Source organism: Aquila chrysaetos, chromosome 8 (genome assembly GCF_900496995.4).
Source record: "Aquila chrysaetos chrysaetos chromosome 8, bAquChr1.4, whole genome shotgun sequence".
In the NCBI taxonomy this organism is placed as follows: domain Eukaryota; kingdom Metazoa; phylum Chordata; class Aves; order Accipitriformes; family Accipitridae; genus Aquila; species Aquila chrysaetos.
Window position 1 is genome coordinate 539,207 of NC_044011.1, and position 12,861 is coordinate 552,067.

General features: G+C 62.4%; 3 protein-coding genes across 14 annotated transcripts in view; all 3 read right to left on the bottom strand.

Moving 5' to 3' along the window:
* Positions 1 to 242: 242 nt before the first annotated feature.
* HSD17B1 (hydroxysteroid 17-beta dehydrogenase 1) lies at positions 243 to 2,402 on the bottom strand. Of its 4 annotated transcripts, XM_030022248.2 has the most exons (6): positions 2,002 to 2,402; positions 1,673 to 1,834; positions 1,192 to 1,371; positions 1,001 to 1,094; positions 685 to 868; positions 249 to 578 (listed from the first exon to the last, which is right to left on the bottom strand). In XM_030022248.2, the coding sequence occupies exons 1-6, from the start codon at positions 2,096 to 2,098 to the stop codon at positions 408 to 410; spliced, it is 888 nt and encodes a 295-aa protein (XP_029878108.1). In that variant the 5' UTR covers positions 2,099 to 2,402; the 3' UTR covers positions 249 to 407. The 4 variants fall into 4 exon arrangements, with proteins under 4 accessions (XP_040981552.1, XP_029878106.1, XP_029878107.1 ...); XM_030022246.2 differs by having other exon boundaries at positions 244 to 578; positions 1,001 to 1,374; XM_030022247.2 differs by having other exon boundaries at positions 246 to 578; positions 1,001 to 1,371.
* Positions 2,403 to 2,512: 110 nt separating this feature from the next.
* On the bottom strand, positions 2,513 to 6,518 carry NAGLU (N-acetyl-alpha-glucosaminidase). The gene is made up of 6 exons (XM_030022673.1): positions 6,100 to 6,518; positions 5,766 to 5,913; positions 5,539 to 5,685; positions 5,250 to 5,335; positions 4,750 to 5,006; positions 2,513 to 4,502 (listed from the first exon to the last, which is right to left on the bottom strand). The coding sequence occupies exons 1-6, from the start codon at positions 6,516 to 6,518 to the stop codon at positions 3,286 to 3,288; spliced, it is 2,274 nt and encodes a 757-aa protein (XP_029878533.1). The 3' UTR covers positions 2,513 to 3,285.
* A 2,283-nt stretch (positions 6,519 to 8,801) lies between these two features.
* ATP6V0A1 (ATPase H+ transporting V0 subunit a1) overlaps positions 8,802 to 12,861 on the bottom strand; it is a 30,674-nt gene continuing 26,614 nt past the window's right edge. For all 9 annotated transcript variants that reach the window (XM_030023597.1, XM_030023594.1, XM_030023598.1 and 6 more), the window contains one exon: positions 8,802 to 10,557. In XM_030023597.1, the coding sequence (XP_029879457.1) occupies positions 10,464 to 10,557 (94 nt within the window). In that variant the 3' untranslated portion in view covers positions 8,802 to 10,463. The remainder of the gene's footprint in view (positions 10,558 to 12,861) is intronic.

Sequence of the window (12,861 nt, forward strand, 5' to 3'; positions counted from 1 at the left end):
CTCCGCCCGCCGAGGGAGGAGACGGAAGGAGCCGGCCCCCCGCCTCTGCCGCGGGCATGGGCGGCAGCGGGCCGAGCCCCGGGCGCGGCCCCGTGGCGGCCCCCGCCGAGCACGGCCGGATCGCGGGGATTCCCCCCTCCCCGCCCCGCCGCGGGACCCCGGAGCGGAGGCGCGGGGGGAGCCCCCGGGGACCGGGCTGAGCCCCCCGGCAGGGCTGCTGGGCGAGGAGGGGCTGCGGCGAGAGGGACGGAGCCGGGAGCCGGGCGGCTGCAAAGGGCTTTATTGGCGACACGGTGGGACCGAGACACCCCCCCCCCCCCCGCCCCGGCCGGGAGGGACACCGCAGGGCCGGGGCGGGGGGCGGTCCGCACGGCAGCGCGGCTCCCCCGGGCCGACGGCGGCTCTGCTCAGGGCTTGTCCCCGCCGGCCTCACCGCGGCCGAACACGAAGTCGTGCATGGCCCGGACGTACGCGGAGCCGTCGGGGCTGGCCAGCCGCAGGCGCGACAGCGGGGCGAAGAGCTGGGTGGTGACGCAGCGCAGGGGAGGGCAGGGGGTCCCGATGGCCTCCACGAACACCTGGCACCGCAGAGGGGTCAGACTCGTCCCCGGCACGGCCCCACGGCCACCGCCCCGGGCACGGACCCCTCTCGGAGCCCCTTACCCCCATCCCACAGGGACTGACCTGCAGGACCTCTTCCACCTCCTGGGCCGCGTCGTGGAAGAGGCTCTGGCAGTGCCGCAGGTACCGGTGGTAGAGGCCACGCGTCTCGGCGTCCAGGCCCTGCAGCTCGCTGCCCTCGGGGTCCGGGCGCTGCAGGTTGGCCAGGAAGCTGGTGTTGACGGGTCCACACTCCACCAGTGTCAGGCTGCGGGAGGGAGCGGGGCGGCAGCTCTCAGCTGAGCGCATGAGCCACCGTGGTACCCCCCGTCCCGGCATCCCTCCATCCCGGTGCCTGGTGGGCAGGAGCGCAGCCCCCTGCGCTGCTGCCGGCACTCACTGGATGTTGAAGGGCCGCAGGACGATGGCCAGGCTCTCGCACAGCCCCTCCACCGCAAACTTGCTGGCGCAGTACACAGAGTTGAAGGGCAGCCCTGGGGCAGAGCCGCACCCTGAGCACTGGGTCCCTTCCTTGTGGCTCCCCATGCCACAGGGTGCCGGGCTTCCTGCTGCAGCAGGGCCAGGTCCCACCTTGCAGCCCCCCGATGCTGCTGGAGACGATGATCCGCCCAGCCCTGCGGCGCTTCATGGCGGGCAGGAATGCCTGGATGGTGCGGATGGCCCCAAAGAGGTTCACGTCGAAGATGGTCTTCATGGCTTGGTCGGAGCAGGTCTCCAGGGGGCCCATCAGTCCCACCCCCGCATTGCAGACTGCTGGGCACAGCGCCGGTGAGCCAGGCACCAGAGCCCCCCTTGCACTCCCTGGCACTGTCGAGGTGCCAGAAGACAAGAACATGGGGGTCCTTCCCTATGGATGGGCCAGTGACTCTTGGCACCCCTAAACCCAGCTCCTGCACCCCTGCCCTGCTGAACACGTCCCATCCTAGCCCCCGGACTGCGGGCACCTCCCATGATTTGGCATCTGCTCCCGGTGCCCTAGGGAGGGCTGGCAACCCCAGAGAGGCCCCCCCAGCCACCCCGGGGATAGTGGGGGCACCGGGAAGAGCCGTACCCAGCACGTCCAGCCGCTGCCCCTGCACCCGCTGCGCAGTGGCTGCCAGCGAGCACGGGTCAGTGACGTCGAGCTGCAGGACCTCCAGTGTGTCGGGGCAGCAGCCCCCAAGGCGCTTCAGCAGCCGCTCGCCCTTGGCCAGGTCACGCATGGTGGCGTATACTGGGGGAGAGAGTGGGGCAGCGGTACAGCCGAGCTGCTCGGCCAGCGCCGGCCCCAGCCCAGCCCCGGGCACCAGCTGTCCTTGACGAGGCGCTGCCTGGCCCAGCCCGGGAGACCCCGAGGGGTGCTGCCCCCCTCCCCCCCCCGGCGCAGCATCACCCCTTTACCTTTGAACCTGCGAGCGGTGTCGGCCGCCAGGCGTGCAGCCAGCCCCAGGCCGATGCCTGAAGAGCAGCCTGTGATCAGCACTGTAGTTTTCTCCATGAGCAGGCAGTGCCGGCCAAGGGGACTGTACTGTTTAAGAAGGCTGGGAGGGGGGGGGTCCCCCCGCCCCACGCCACGGATGTTGTGTCTGCCGCCTTATCTCAAGGCCCCTCCACCCACCTCCCTGCACCTCGATGCTTGCGCAGCTGCTGCGATAAAGACCCCGAGGAGCCAGAACCCCCCCGTAGGAGGAGGCTCTGGGGCACAAGGGGAGCCACAGCCCCAGGGGTTGGCACCAGCCAGGGCCAGCACCAGCCGCGCCGTGTTGTGCCAGGCACCCCGCTTGCCGGCACGCATCTGGCAGTGCATTTTTCCTGCTATGCAGGCTCAGGGGCCGAGCACCGCTCCTCTGCCCCCCATTTTGCACAAGTCCCACGCTGGGGAGAGGAGATGGACACAGATGGGAGAAAAGAGTGCTCAGCAGCCAGGCCTTTAATTGCTCCGCAGGCTGGCAGCACCACAGCCGGGCTCTGCCTGAGCCCCAGCTGCGGGTGGAAAGGCCTAGAAAACCCTGTCCCGGGGAGCGCACCCCAGCAACACTGCAGAAAACTCCACAAAGTCTCTTTTGATACAACAGCCACCAAGCATGACCAGGGCTTTGCCCATGGGGTGGGGAGCACCCGGCACAGGGAGGCCCAGGACCCCACCAGGGGTGAGGCGTTCCCCGCTTCCCCGGGGGCAGGGGCTGCTCTGCCCCCCACACTGCTGCAACCTCCCTGGCTGCTTCTCCACCATCACCACCCCCCACCAGCCAGGGCCCCGTGGCAGGGACACGTGTGCCCTGTCCCTCTGCACAGTCCCAGCGCCCGCAGAGCTTCCAGCTGGGAGCACTGGGGCAGCAGAGCCCTCGCCTCCAGGCTCACACCTGGGGCAGCCCAGCTTTCCCGGGGACAGGCTCAGGGCAGCCAGGCAGGGCCGGCAGGGCTGAGAACAGAGTGTGGCACAGGATGGGTCCCTGGGGCAGAGCCTGTCCCCCCATCCGGCTGCCAGCCCCCCTCGGGGCGTGTCCTGCCCATGCAGGGGAAATGGTGAGTCCAGGCTGGCTGGGGACCACCGAGGCTCTGCGCCTTCATTCCAGCATGGCCAGGACGCAGCCGTCAGGCCAGGGGCTGGGGGAGCCTGGACACGGGAGGGCGCAGGGTCTCTGCCCTCCCTCCTGGGGGAGGCTCCGGAGGCACGGCCCAGAGTCACGCCGGCCCAGCCCGGCTGCGCCGCAGGGCGCTGGGGTAGTATTTGAGGAACAGCTTCCTGGAGATCTCCAGCGTGTCCCCAGCCGGCACGGCCGGGTAGCGCTTCTTGTTGTAGACAAAGCCTCTCTCCACCTGGAAGACAGCCTGGTTGAACTGGTCCTGGTGGAAGGGGCTGCCGGAGTTGAGGCTCTCCACCAGGGCAGAGACGAAGAGGCTCCAGCGCACGCCGTAGTAGTCCAGCACCAGCCCCCCCAGCTGCTTGTTGGCATAGTCCAGGATGTTCCCACTGGGCCCCCAGAGCGTCACCTGGTTCCGGGCATTCAGCTCGTACTGCTCGGCCTCCTGGTCGCTGGTGGCCACGGCGCGAGCGCTCTCCAGCCAGCGGCCCAGCAGGAAGAGGCTGTGGCTGGAGAGGAGGCTGTCCAGCTCCGGCAGCAGGTCGTAGACCAGCACGCCGCCGGCTGTCAGCAGCTCCGGCAGCGCGTGGCTCTGGAAGGCCTGACGGATGCTCAGGTAGTAGTTGCTCACCAGCTGCTGAGCCGCCTGCCGCGTGACATCCACCAGGTCGTAGCGGAAGGTGGGGCTGGAGCCCAGCTCTGCGCCGGCGCTCAGCAGCAGGCGCCAGGCCTCGTACACGTCGCTGGCATTGTACCACAGCTCCGTGTCCATGTGCAGGGAGGGCCGGCGCACCAACGGGCTGCGGTTGTGGTTGACGCAGACGCCGGTGCAGTTGTACACGCTGCGGAGGAGGAGCCTCCAGGCACTGGCTGCGGCGGGATTTGGGGTGCCGTAGCGGCGCTCGGCGTAGCGGGTCACCCAGCTGGGGAGGTCGAGGGGCTCCTGGCGCCAGCCCAGCTCGTTCATCAGCTCGTACACCATGTCGTTCTGCTCAATGCCCTCCGGCACCAGGCCAGTGCCCACCATGGTGGAATTGGGGAAGCGGCGAGCTGCGAAGGGGCCGTGGTTGATGGCCTCCACGGTGCCAAAGAGGCCATGATTGCCCCCGAAGTTGTGCAGCATGCACCAGATGAAAGGCTGCCCGTAGAAGGACTCTGTCCACTGGTAGACGGGCTTGGACTCAGCAAAGAGGTCAAGAACGATCATTCTGCCGAGGGGCACACCGTGCAGCAGGGCCCGCACCTGTGCCGGCTGCCAGAAGTCTGGCTGGTGCTGGAAGAGCCAGCCCTGCATCAGCCACAGCGCCTCGGGGTCAGCTGGGGACAGAAGTACACAGAGTGAGCTCCCTTCCAGGCAGGCCCCGTAGGCACAGTGGGCATCCCGCAAGGCCCCGGGGCCACCAACCGCCCCTCTTAGAGGGGGCTTTGAGGGTCTGGCGCCAATGAGGTCTGCCAAGCGCAGGCAGCTCGGCATTCGTGTGGGGCCCGCAGCCTCCTCCCCACCGGCCTCCAGCTATCCCCACCTAGAGCCCCGTGACCAGGCTGGCACCGCATGCTGACCCACCTCCTGTCATCGACCTGAAGACGGCATTGCTGACCCTCGAGAGATAAGCAGGGTCAGAGAAGAGGGGGGTCATCTCATTGAAGGTGTCAGCGCTATAGATGTGGTCTGTGCCAAATTCCTTGATCAGCTCCTTCAGGAAGAGGGTCCCGATCACCTGGAACATGGGGTCCTCCGGGTCCAGCAGGTAGGTACACGAGTAGGTGCAGTCGAAGTGGCTCCAGCCCCCAAGGCGAGTGGCATTCACATGCGGGAAGACCCTGTGCCGGAGGGCAGAGATGGGGATCAGGAGCGGGACAGGACGGTTGTGTCCTAGCAGGGACAGGGCAGCCTCCCGGGGAAGCCGGCATGGGCACAGGAGGGCCGGGAGCTGAGTCGGCCCCAGGAGCACACGGTGTAGCCGGCGCAGGCTGGAAGCAGGACCCTGCGAAGGGCCCAGGGCTGAGACACCGGGGAGGGAGCTGTGGCCAGGGCTGATCTGCCCTGGGGGGGTCTGCACCTACCGAAGAACCCCCTGGGGCACGTGGCCTGCGAAGGCTGGCAGCACCGTGATCATCCCCAGCGAGCGCATCCTCTCCACGATCCGGTACTGGGAGAGAGAAGGAGCGAGGGAGCAGGGGGAGAGGAGCCCCCACCTCCCCGCAAGGGGCCCCCGGGCGCTGCTGGAGCTGGGGGAAAGGAGCGGTGGCCCCCAAGCCTCCGTGAGCGCGGTGTCAGCCTGGAGGACCAGGGCAGGGGGTCGCACGGGTCTGCCCCGGGTGGGCAGGCGGGCAGCCCCGGTGCCCCCGGTACCTGCAGGTAAAGCTGTTTGAGGTGCCAGGCCGGCGGCAGCGGCCCTGCCCAGCCGTGAAGGTTCCCCATTCGGTTCCAGGCCAGGAACGCCGGCCCCGTGAAGTACCCGTCGATCTCCGACTGGTTCAGCCCCAGGGAGCGGTACACCTGCGCGGGGCGGCGGAGGCTCAGCCGGCCCCGCGGCCGCCCCGCTGCCCTGCCCGGTCCCGCCGTCCCCGATACTCAACCCGCTGCCAGGCCGCCTCCTGCCCCGCGAAGGCCGGCGCCAGGTTGATGCCGCTGAGCGCCATCCAGTCGATCTCCCGCTCCCAGCGCGCCCAGTCCCACCAGGCGTAGGAGTAGCTCTGGGTGCAGGCGTTCTGGTAGTAGCGGTACCTGGGGGGGGGTGGGGAGCGGGCGGGAGGCTGCGGGCTGGGCCCCCCCGCCCCGTTCCCGGCCCCGTTCCCGGCCCCGTTCCCGTTACGTAAGGGCGCCTTGTCCCGGGCTAACGAGGCGTGAGCAGCGCCCGGCGCCGCGCCCGGCGCCCAGCCCGTCCCCCGCGGGTCCCCGCCGCCCCCTTACCTGCCGGGGGCGGAGGCGCGGATCTCGGCCCGCAGCCGCGGCAGCGGGTCGGGCAGGCGGAGCTGCGCCCCGGACCAGGAGAGGTGGCAGCCGCAGAAGTCGCGCAGGTAGCGGTACAGGCCGGCGGCCGCCGCCACGCCGCTGGAGCCCGTCACGGCCACGGCCACGGCGGCGCCGGCCGGCGAGCGCAGCCGGTAGGTGTCGGGCCCGCCCGCCGCCAGCGCCGCCTCCACCGACAGCTCCACGGCGGCGGCCCGCGGGCCCAGCAGGCGCCGCGCCAGCGCCCGCACCGCCGCCTCCTGCCGCGCGTCCCCCGCGCCCGCCAGCAGCGGCGGCGGCGGCAGCAGCAGCAGTGCCAGCGCCAGCCCCAACGCCGGTCCCGGTCCCGGTCCCGGTCCCGGTCCCGGCCGCGCCGCCATCGCCGCTCCCGGCCCCAGCGCCGCCGCGCTCCGCCAATCCGCGCCGCCGGCCGCCGATGGGTGGGCGGGGCCGGCCGGGGCGGAAACGGCGGTGGGCGGGGACGAGCCGGTACCGGGAGCGGGGCTGGTTCCGCGGGCGGGTTCCGGACTCTCGGAGCGGAGGAGACACAGGGACGTTACCGGGCGGGGATGCAGCAGGCAGGGTGACAGCGGGCAGGGCTGGTCCCGGCAGCCGGGACCGGCAGGCGCTGCCTGCGCACCGGGAGCAGCGCGGCCCCTTCGCCGCCCGCTCTGGGTGCCCGGGCCGGGGGCTGGCGCGGCCGGGGCTGCAGCTCCCGCCTGGGACAGCGGGAACCCCCGCCGGGAGCAGGAGCCGCCGGGGCTTGGCGGGGCGGGGCGCAGGTACTGGGCAGCGCCGGGGCTGGCACCGGTGGCTCCGGGCTGTTTTCATATCACGTTTTCCACCCGCGACGGCTCCGCACCCGCGGTGCTGCCCGCCTCCGGGCTCCCGGGATCGACCGAGACCCGCTCCCGGGGCTGCGCCCACCGCGGCCGGTTCAGCCCCGCTGGGCCCCCGCAGCCGCCGGGCCGGGCCCGGCCCGCTCCGGCCTGTAGGGAGCGCTGCGAGACCGGGCAGCGGGGCTCCGCCGGGCTCCCGGGCCCCAGCCGGTGCCCCGGGGCGGGGGCGAGGCCCGGCCGCCCCCAGCAGCGGCCGGAGCAGCCCGGGACCCGGCCCAAGCCGCCGCTCCGGCTGCCCCCTCGCCCCGGGGCGCAGGCAGGCGGCTGCTCCGCGCCTCGAGGGGCCCAGGCCTTGCTGCCGCGGGAGGCGGGTGGGTGCAGACCCCCGGGGAGCCGGGGGAGAACCCCGGGGGGAGGCTGCACTCCGACCCCAGCGCACGCCCGCGGCCATCGCACCCGGCGGCTGTTTTGCACCCTCGGTCTTCTGCATCAGCCGGGGCGGAGAATGTATGGGCAGGGCTGCCTGCGGCGGGGGGGGGCTCAGGGCAGCGCCGGGGCAGGCAGAGCGGGGGCGAGCAGGGCCCCAGCTGGGGAAACGGAGAACAACGGCGGCTGGGAGAGGTCCCGCAGGGCTGCTGGGCCTCCACACAGAGCTGCTGGGGGGCACAAACGTGAATCCCTCCAGGGAGCAGGGTCTTGCCCAGGTTGTGCAGGGTCTCTTTTGGCTCCAGGAGGGCTTCGTGGGTGCTTCCCAGGACTGGCTGCAAGGGACAGCCGTGCCACCTCCTTTGGTGCAGAAGGGAAGGACGAGCTCAGGGTTGCTCCACAGCAGGGCCGAGGCTCCCCCCAGTCTCTCCAGCACAGGCCATGGAGGGGGTCGGGGGCTCCTGCCCTGCCAGCCAGCAGCAAGGGCTGCCCACATGGCCCCTGAGCCATGAAAGCAGCCAAGCAGGGCCATGGAAACAGGCAGAAATGCTGTGATTGCACATGGGAGTGGTGCAAGAGAGCAGGGGAACGGGTGAAAGGGGAGAAGATCCCCTGGACACAGCTGGCACTGGCAGCAGCAATGAATCCATCTCCTCTTTTGAGGGGTGCGGAGGACAAGGAGCAGGCATCCTGCGGCTGTGGGGGCAGCACAGACCGGCTCCTCGCCCTCCCTGAGACATTAGGAGACGGGAAACACACTGGGCTGCAACAACCTCAAAAACAATCGCCAAACCCCCACAGAAACCTCCCTTCCGCCCCTTCCGGGCATGTGGAAAAACCCCCTCAGGCAGCTCCAGGCTCTGCAGGAAAGGCCTGAGTAAACACGTCCCTCCCGGGTGGGGGAGCAGGTTCCCACGGGGGATGCCGCATGGCTCGGGGGGCTGGGAGTGGGGCAGCAGCCCTGAGCAGGCAGAGCATCTTTGCCCCAGTCCCCACCAAAGGGCATCTACAACACCCGGGTTTGACCAAGCCTTAGTTTTTCCTCCTGCATAACCACTTGTTTCACTCAGTTAATGAGTTTATCCAGGCAGGGAGGAGGCTCCAGGACAAAAACAGCCCCTGCTCGGTGGCCCTGTTCGGCCTTCACTCAGGATGTCAGCCAAGGCTTGATAAACACAGAGACATTTTAGCCCAGGCACGGTCATGCTGGTCTCATTTTACAAACCAGCTCTGCCCACCCCATTGTACTGGCCATCAAGGTGACAGGAGCCCAGAGCAGGAAAGCTGAAGGTCCCAGCTCCCCCCAGGCAGCTTTCGGGGCTCTGCCCAGTGTCAGACAGGGCTGCTGGGGAGCCCCCTTCAGAGAGCACAGGCAAAGCAGAAAAGAGGCCACACCACTTGTTGTGCAGTTAGTTTAATTTTTACAGTGACTGCAATGCATTTCACCTGGGCAGCAGGACTGGTGTCACTGCTCCACGCGTAGACACATTTTGACTTCGTCTTTTGTCTGCAAACACCATTGTAAACATACAGCTGAGCATACCTGTAAACACCACAATTACCCAGAAGCTGCCCATGCGCAGCACAAGGATCCCCGTGCTCCGTGCACACACCCGTTACAGTGCACAGTGCACATGCACCCTTCTCACATAATTTTAAACAGCCCTGCACTGTGTGGCATTGCCTCCTCAATTCCAGGTTACAATGATTCTCATTATTGTTCTAATCTGTTCATACACAAATACTTCAGATCCACTGTGAGAATTAAACACGACAGTTACACACAGCACTAACACACACCCACCCCCCACTGCTCCTATAGCTACATCAAGTTGAGGAGGGCAAGAAATTATTCACATCTGGTACTGGAGAAAAAGCAACAGCTAGTGCAGGGAAACACCACTGAGACTCCACTGCCATGGGACTATTTTGGCAAGACTCAGCCTCAGTTCTCCCTTAAAGGGCTCCCAAGACCCCAAGCATACATGACAACATATGTCACTAGTACCTCCACCTTTGCAAAAGCTGCCTCCACCGATGCCAACCCTGCATGGGCATTATCTGGATGCACCTCTAGGGCTTTGCAGCCTCAGGGCTTCCTCTTTAAACAAGAAATGCAGGAAATTCCATTGCCAGTGGTCAGTACCTGAGATGACAGTTTGCACTGCAGCTTGTCCCTCCTCCATCTCACCCCAGGCCACAGCAAGGCAGCCAAGCCCGCTGTGCCTGAGCCCCCTGTTCCCACCACTGCCTCCAGAAACAAGAGGTGGAACGGGCCTTTGCTGCTGGACATAGGGCTTTGCCTGGGATACGAGTGTGCAGGTGCACAGTTAAAGGAGCATCTCTTCTCCAGGGAAGACAAGGTCTCTTGCAAGGACAAGGTATTTCCCCGTCGCTAGAGCTAACGGAGAGCCACCATACACTTAGCTGAGGCTGAGTCCTAACCCTTCACATCACCTCCCCAAGCCCCAGCCAGAGTTCAAAGAGCTGAATCCCTGCACGGGATGAGACATTGTTTTTGTCAGATTAAAACGTGGCACACGTGGAAGCCCTGGAGGTAGAAGAAGCATGCCCTGGATTGTCAACTGCCCACTGCTCATAATTTGTTTAATCAGAGGCAGAGACACGTAGGATCCACATGTAAAACTTTCTTTAAAAAAATCTCTTCCCGAGCAGCAAGCTTTGTGCAAGCTGAAGTTGTTAGGCCTTTTCTCCATGTGCTTGTATGCCCACTCAGCCATAGCTGCATTTCTCTCACGCTGCCCTGATAAGCCTGCCAGGGAATTCACAACACGAGAAGTACACTATTATACACCAAACTCTGACACTTCATGCACGTGGTATCTTCAGTGGTAAACTTAAGGAACGAAAAGTTTCTTTGATCCAGTGTCACTCATTACCCAAGAATGTCAAAGCTCTTGGCTTTGAAACGCCACAGTAACACTCGAGGGTGCTGCAATAAGTTATTTTCACTACGGGAGAATTACATGCAACTCAGACACGCAGGAGAGGTCTAACCATAAACACACAACATTTAACACTACTTGAGCGGAGGGATCTTTAATCGTCAAACCTCCCCTCACGGATGGTATCAAAGGAGAAAGGGAGAAACTTGAATCCAGTGCCAGTGTAGAACTTGTTCTGGAACTCAATCCTGCAAGAGAGGGAAGAGCGATTGCTCATTTAAAAAGGCAGCTCTCAGATACGAGTTAGCAAGAACTCCATTAAAAGTATGATTATTGACTCTAAAGAGAAAAAGTGGTATTATGTAGTGTATCTTTTGGCACAAACCCCACATTTTTGTTTGATGTTTCTGGAGCAGAGCAGAGGAGAACTGTCTAGGTACTTCGATCCCACCCCCAAAGGCAATAAAAGGGCAACAAAAATAGGATGAACTCCCTAACTGTGGTATCACTTAGAAGCACCTAGGAGCACAGAGCATTTCCTACAAGATGTCATTACTAAAGTTCACATTTCAGTTAGAACAAACCTCAACCGCGTGATGCTGCGCTCAGACTTTCTCCATCAGCTACTTCTATTTATTTACTTCAGCATATTTGGTTTATACCCACATGACTACTTCAGCTGAGCTAGAGATGTGCCTGTTGTCTCCAGCTGAACATTAACTTAGACTTGTTTGCCTGCTTCCCCTAATAAACTCAGTTTAAAAAAAGAATTATTCTAGAGAACTGCCCAATGGTCAGCAACAGCCAAATAGGGAAAGAAAAAAATAATCCCATGATTCACAGTAAAAACAAGCACAGTGTTTCATGAGCCTCATGAGAAACACTTTCCATTGCGTGATCCACTAAAAGAACGAAGTCTCTGTAGGAATCAAGTGACAGCAAATCATAGAGCAATTTAACACAATTCAGAAGTATTTTTATGAAGAACAAAAAGGCAGACTTAAATTATTTTCTTCTAAATCAGGAATCGCAGCAAACTTCAGAGCTGCTGGTATTTCAGCTGGCAAAAAGTGATTTCCCAACAGAGCTCAGGAGGGAAACATTCAGAAAAACAGCTTTCTGCTCATCTCTTCTGCTGCCTGTTCATGCAGATACACAGACTTCCCTGCAGAGGAATCCCTTGGATGAGCAGGATTTTCCATGTGGGAGGAAGGGCTCCTTGCCAACATGCTCCATTTTTTCAGGAACCCTGATAATCTCCATAAGTATCCTGTGACTAAGTAACTATTCTGTAAGCAAAGGGAAATAAAGAAGCAGAGGGTTGGGTATCTGAGTCACACAGAACCAACCCACTGTAAATGAAATTTTAACCCTGATGATTAACTGTTCCAGCTGGCCCCAACATCTGAAAGCTCCTTTTGGACACACTCAGTTACAACTGGCCACAACTGGATGCCTGAAGCTCGAGGAGAAGCTGTTGTAAGGTTAGGGAACTAGTGAAAAAGTTTAGTTAACCAAATAATCATGGCTTAAATGTTCTGTGTGTTTTTTCTGCAATTGTCTACAGGAACACCCAGAATCCAAGGTCCTTTTTTAGTATGAGACACTGCTGTTTTCCAGGATCACTGGCTGTCATGTACCAGCTCTATTGCTAAACTTTGCACTGCGCATCTCCCATCAGTGATCAAGTTCTGCAGAAGAATTCACTAAACAGTTAGCACTGCACTGTAAAACAGACTAGAAAGCTTTCTGGCAGTCAGTGTTAAAGAAAACCCACTCTTCAGGTTTTTTGTATTAATAATTAGCTTAAGTGTTTGTTGGACTGTAGTTATGTGGATTTTCCAACCCGAGTCATAGAGTACCCACACTGTATGGAAAACTATGCAGCTTGCAGTCCCATGAGAAGCAACAGCACAGTCAGTTGTTGAACAGGAACCCTAACTTTCATTTAGTACAAGTGCAAATTCCTGCTTGGTGTTTTGTTTGTGTTCTTAAAGGTGTGTGCCAATGCCTGGGGTCGGCTGTGATTCAGAGCACACCTCGAAGAGGGCAGCCTACAGCGCACCTTGCAGTCAGAAAGCGATGGGGTTGTTTGTGTAGAGGTTGTTGCAGTTACTTTTTCCCAAAAAGGACAGCAGTTTCATATGCGGCACCGTGGGTCATTCTGTCCTGCGCTTACAGGAGACTGCCTTTTAGAGCAGTAGCGTGCTTTTATGGTCGCACTACAGACAAGCTCTGGCTCATGACCTTTACAAAGAAAAATAAAATTCTGGCAGGTCGGGTGGGGAGCTGGATTGTGAGTGGGATGCAGCTCTGGCACACCCACGCCTCTTGGAAAGCAGCACTCCCCCTTGGGTGGCAGCGGGCCAGGAGCTCTGCCCGGGCAGAGGAGGGTCTGCCTGTCCATTCTCAGTTTACAACCGAGAACAGCCGTCCACAAAGTGCCACATAACTGCTGATTTTTATTTATTCCACACAGTTGTTGGAGATTGACCACATTTGTTGTGTTTGAAATCTATTTTGGTGTCCCTGCGCAGACCCACAGCACTCTC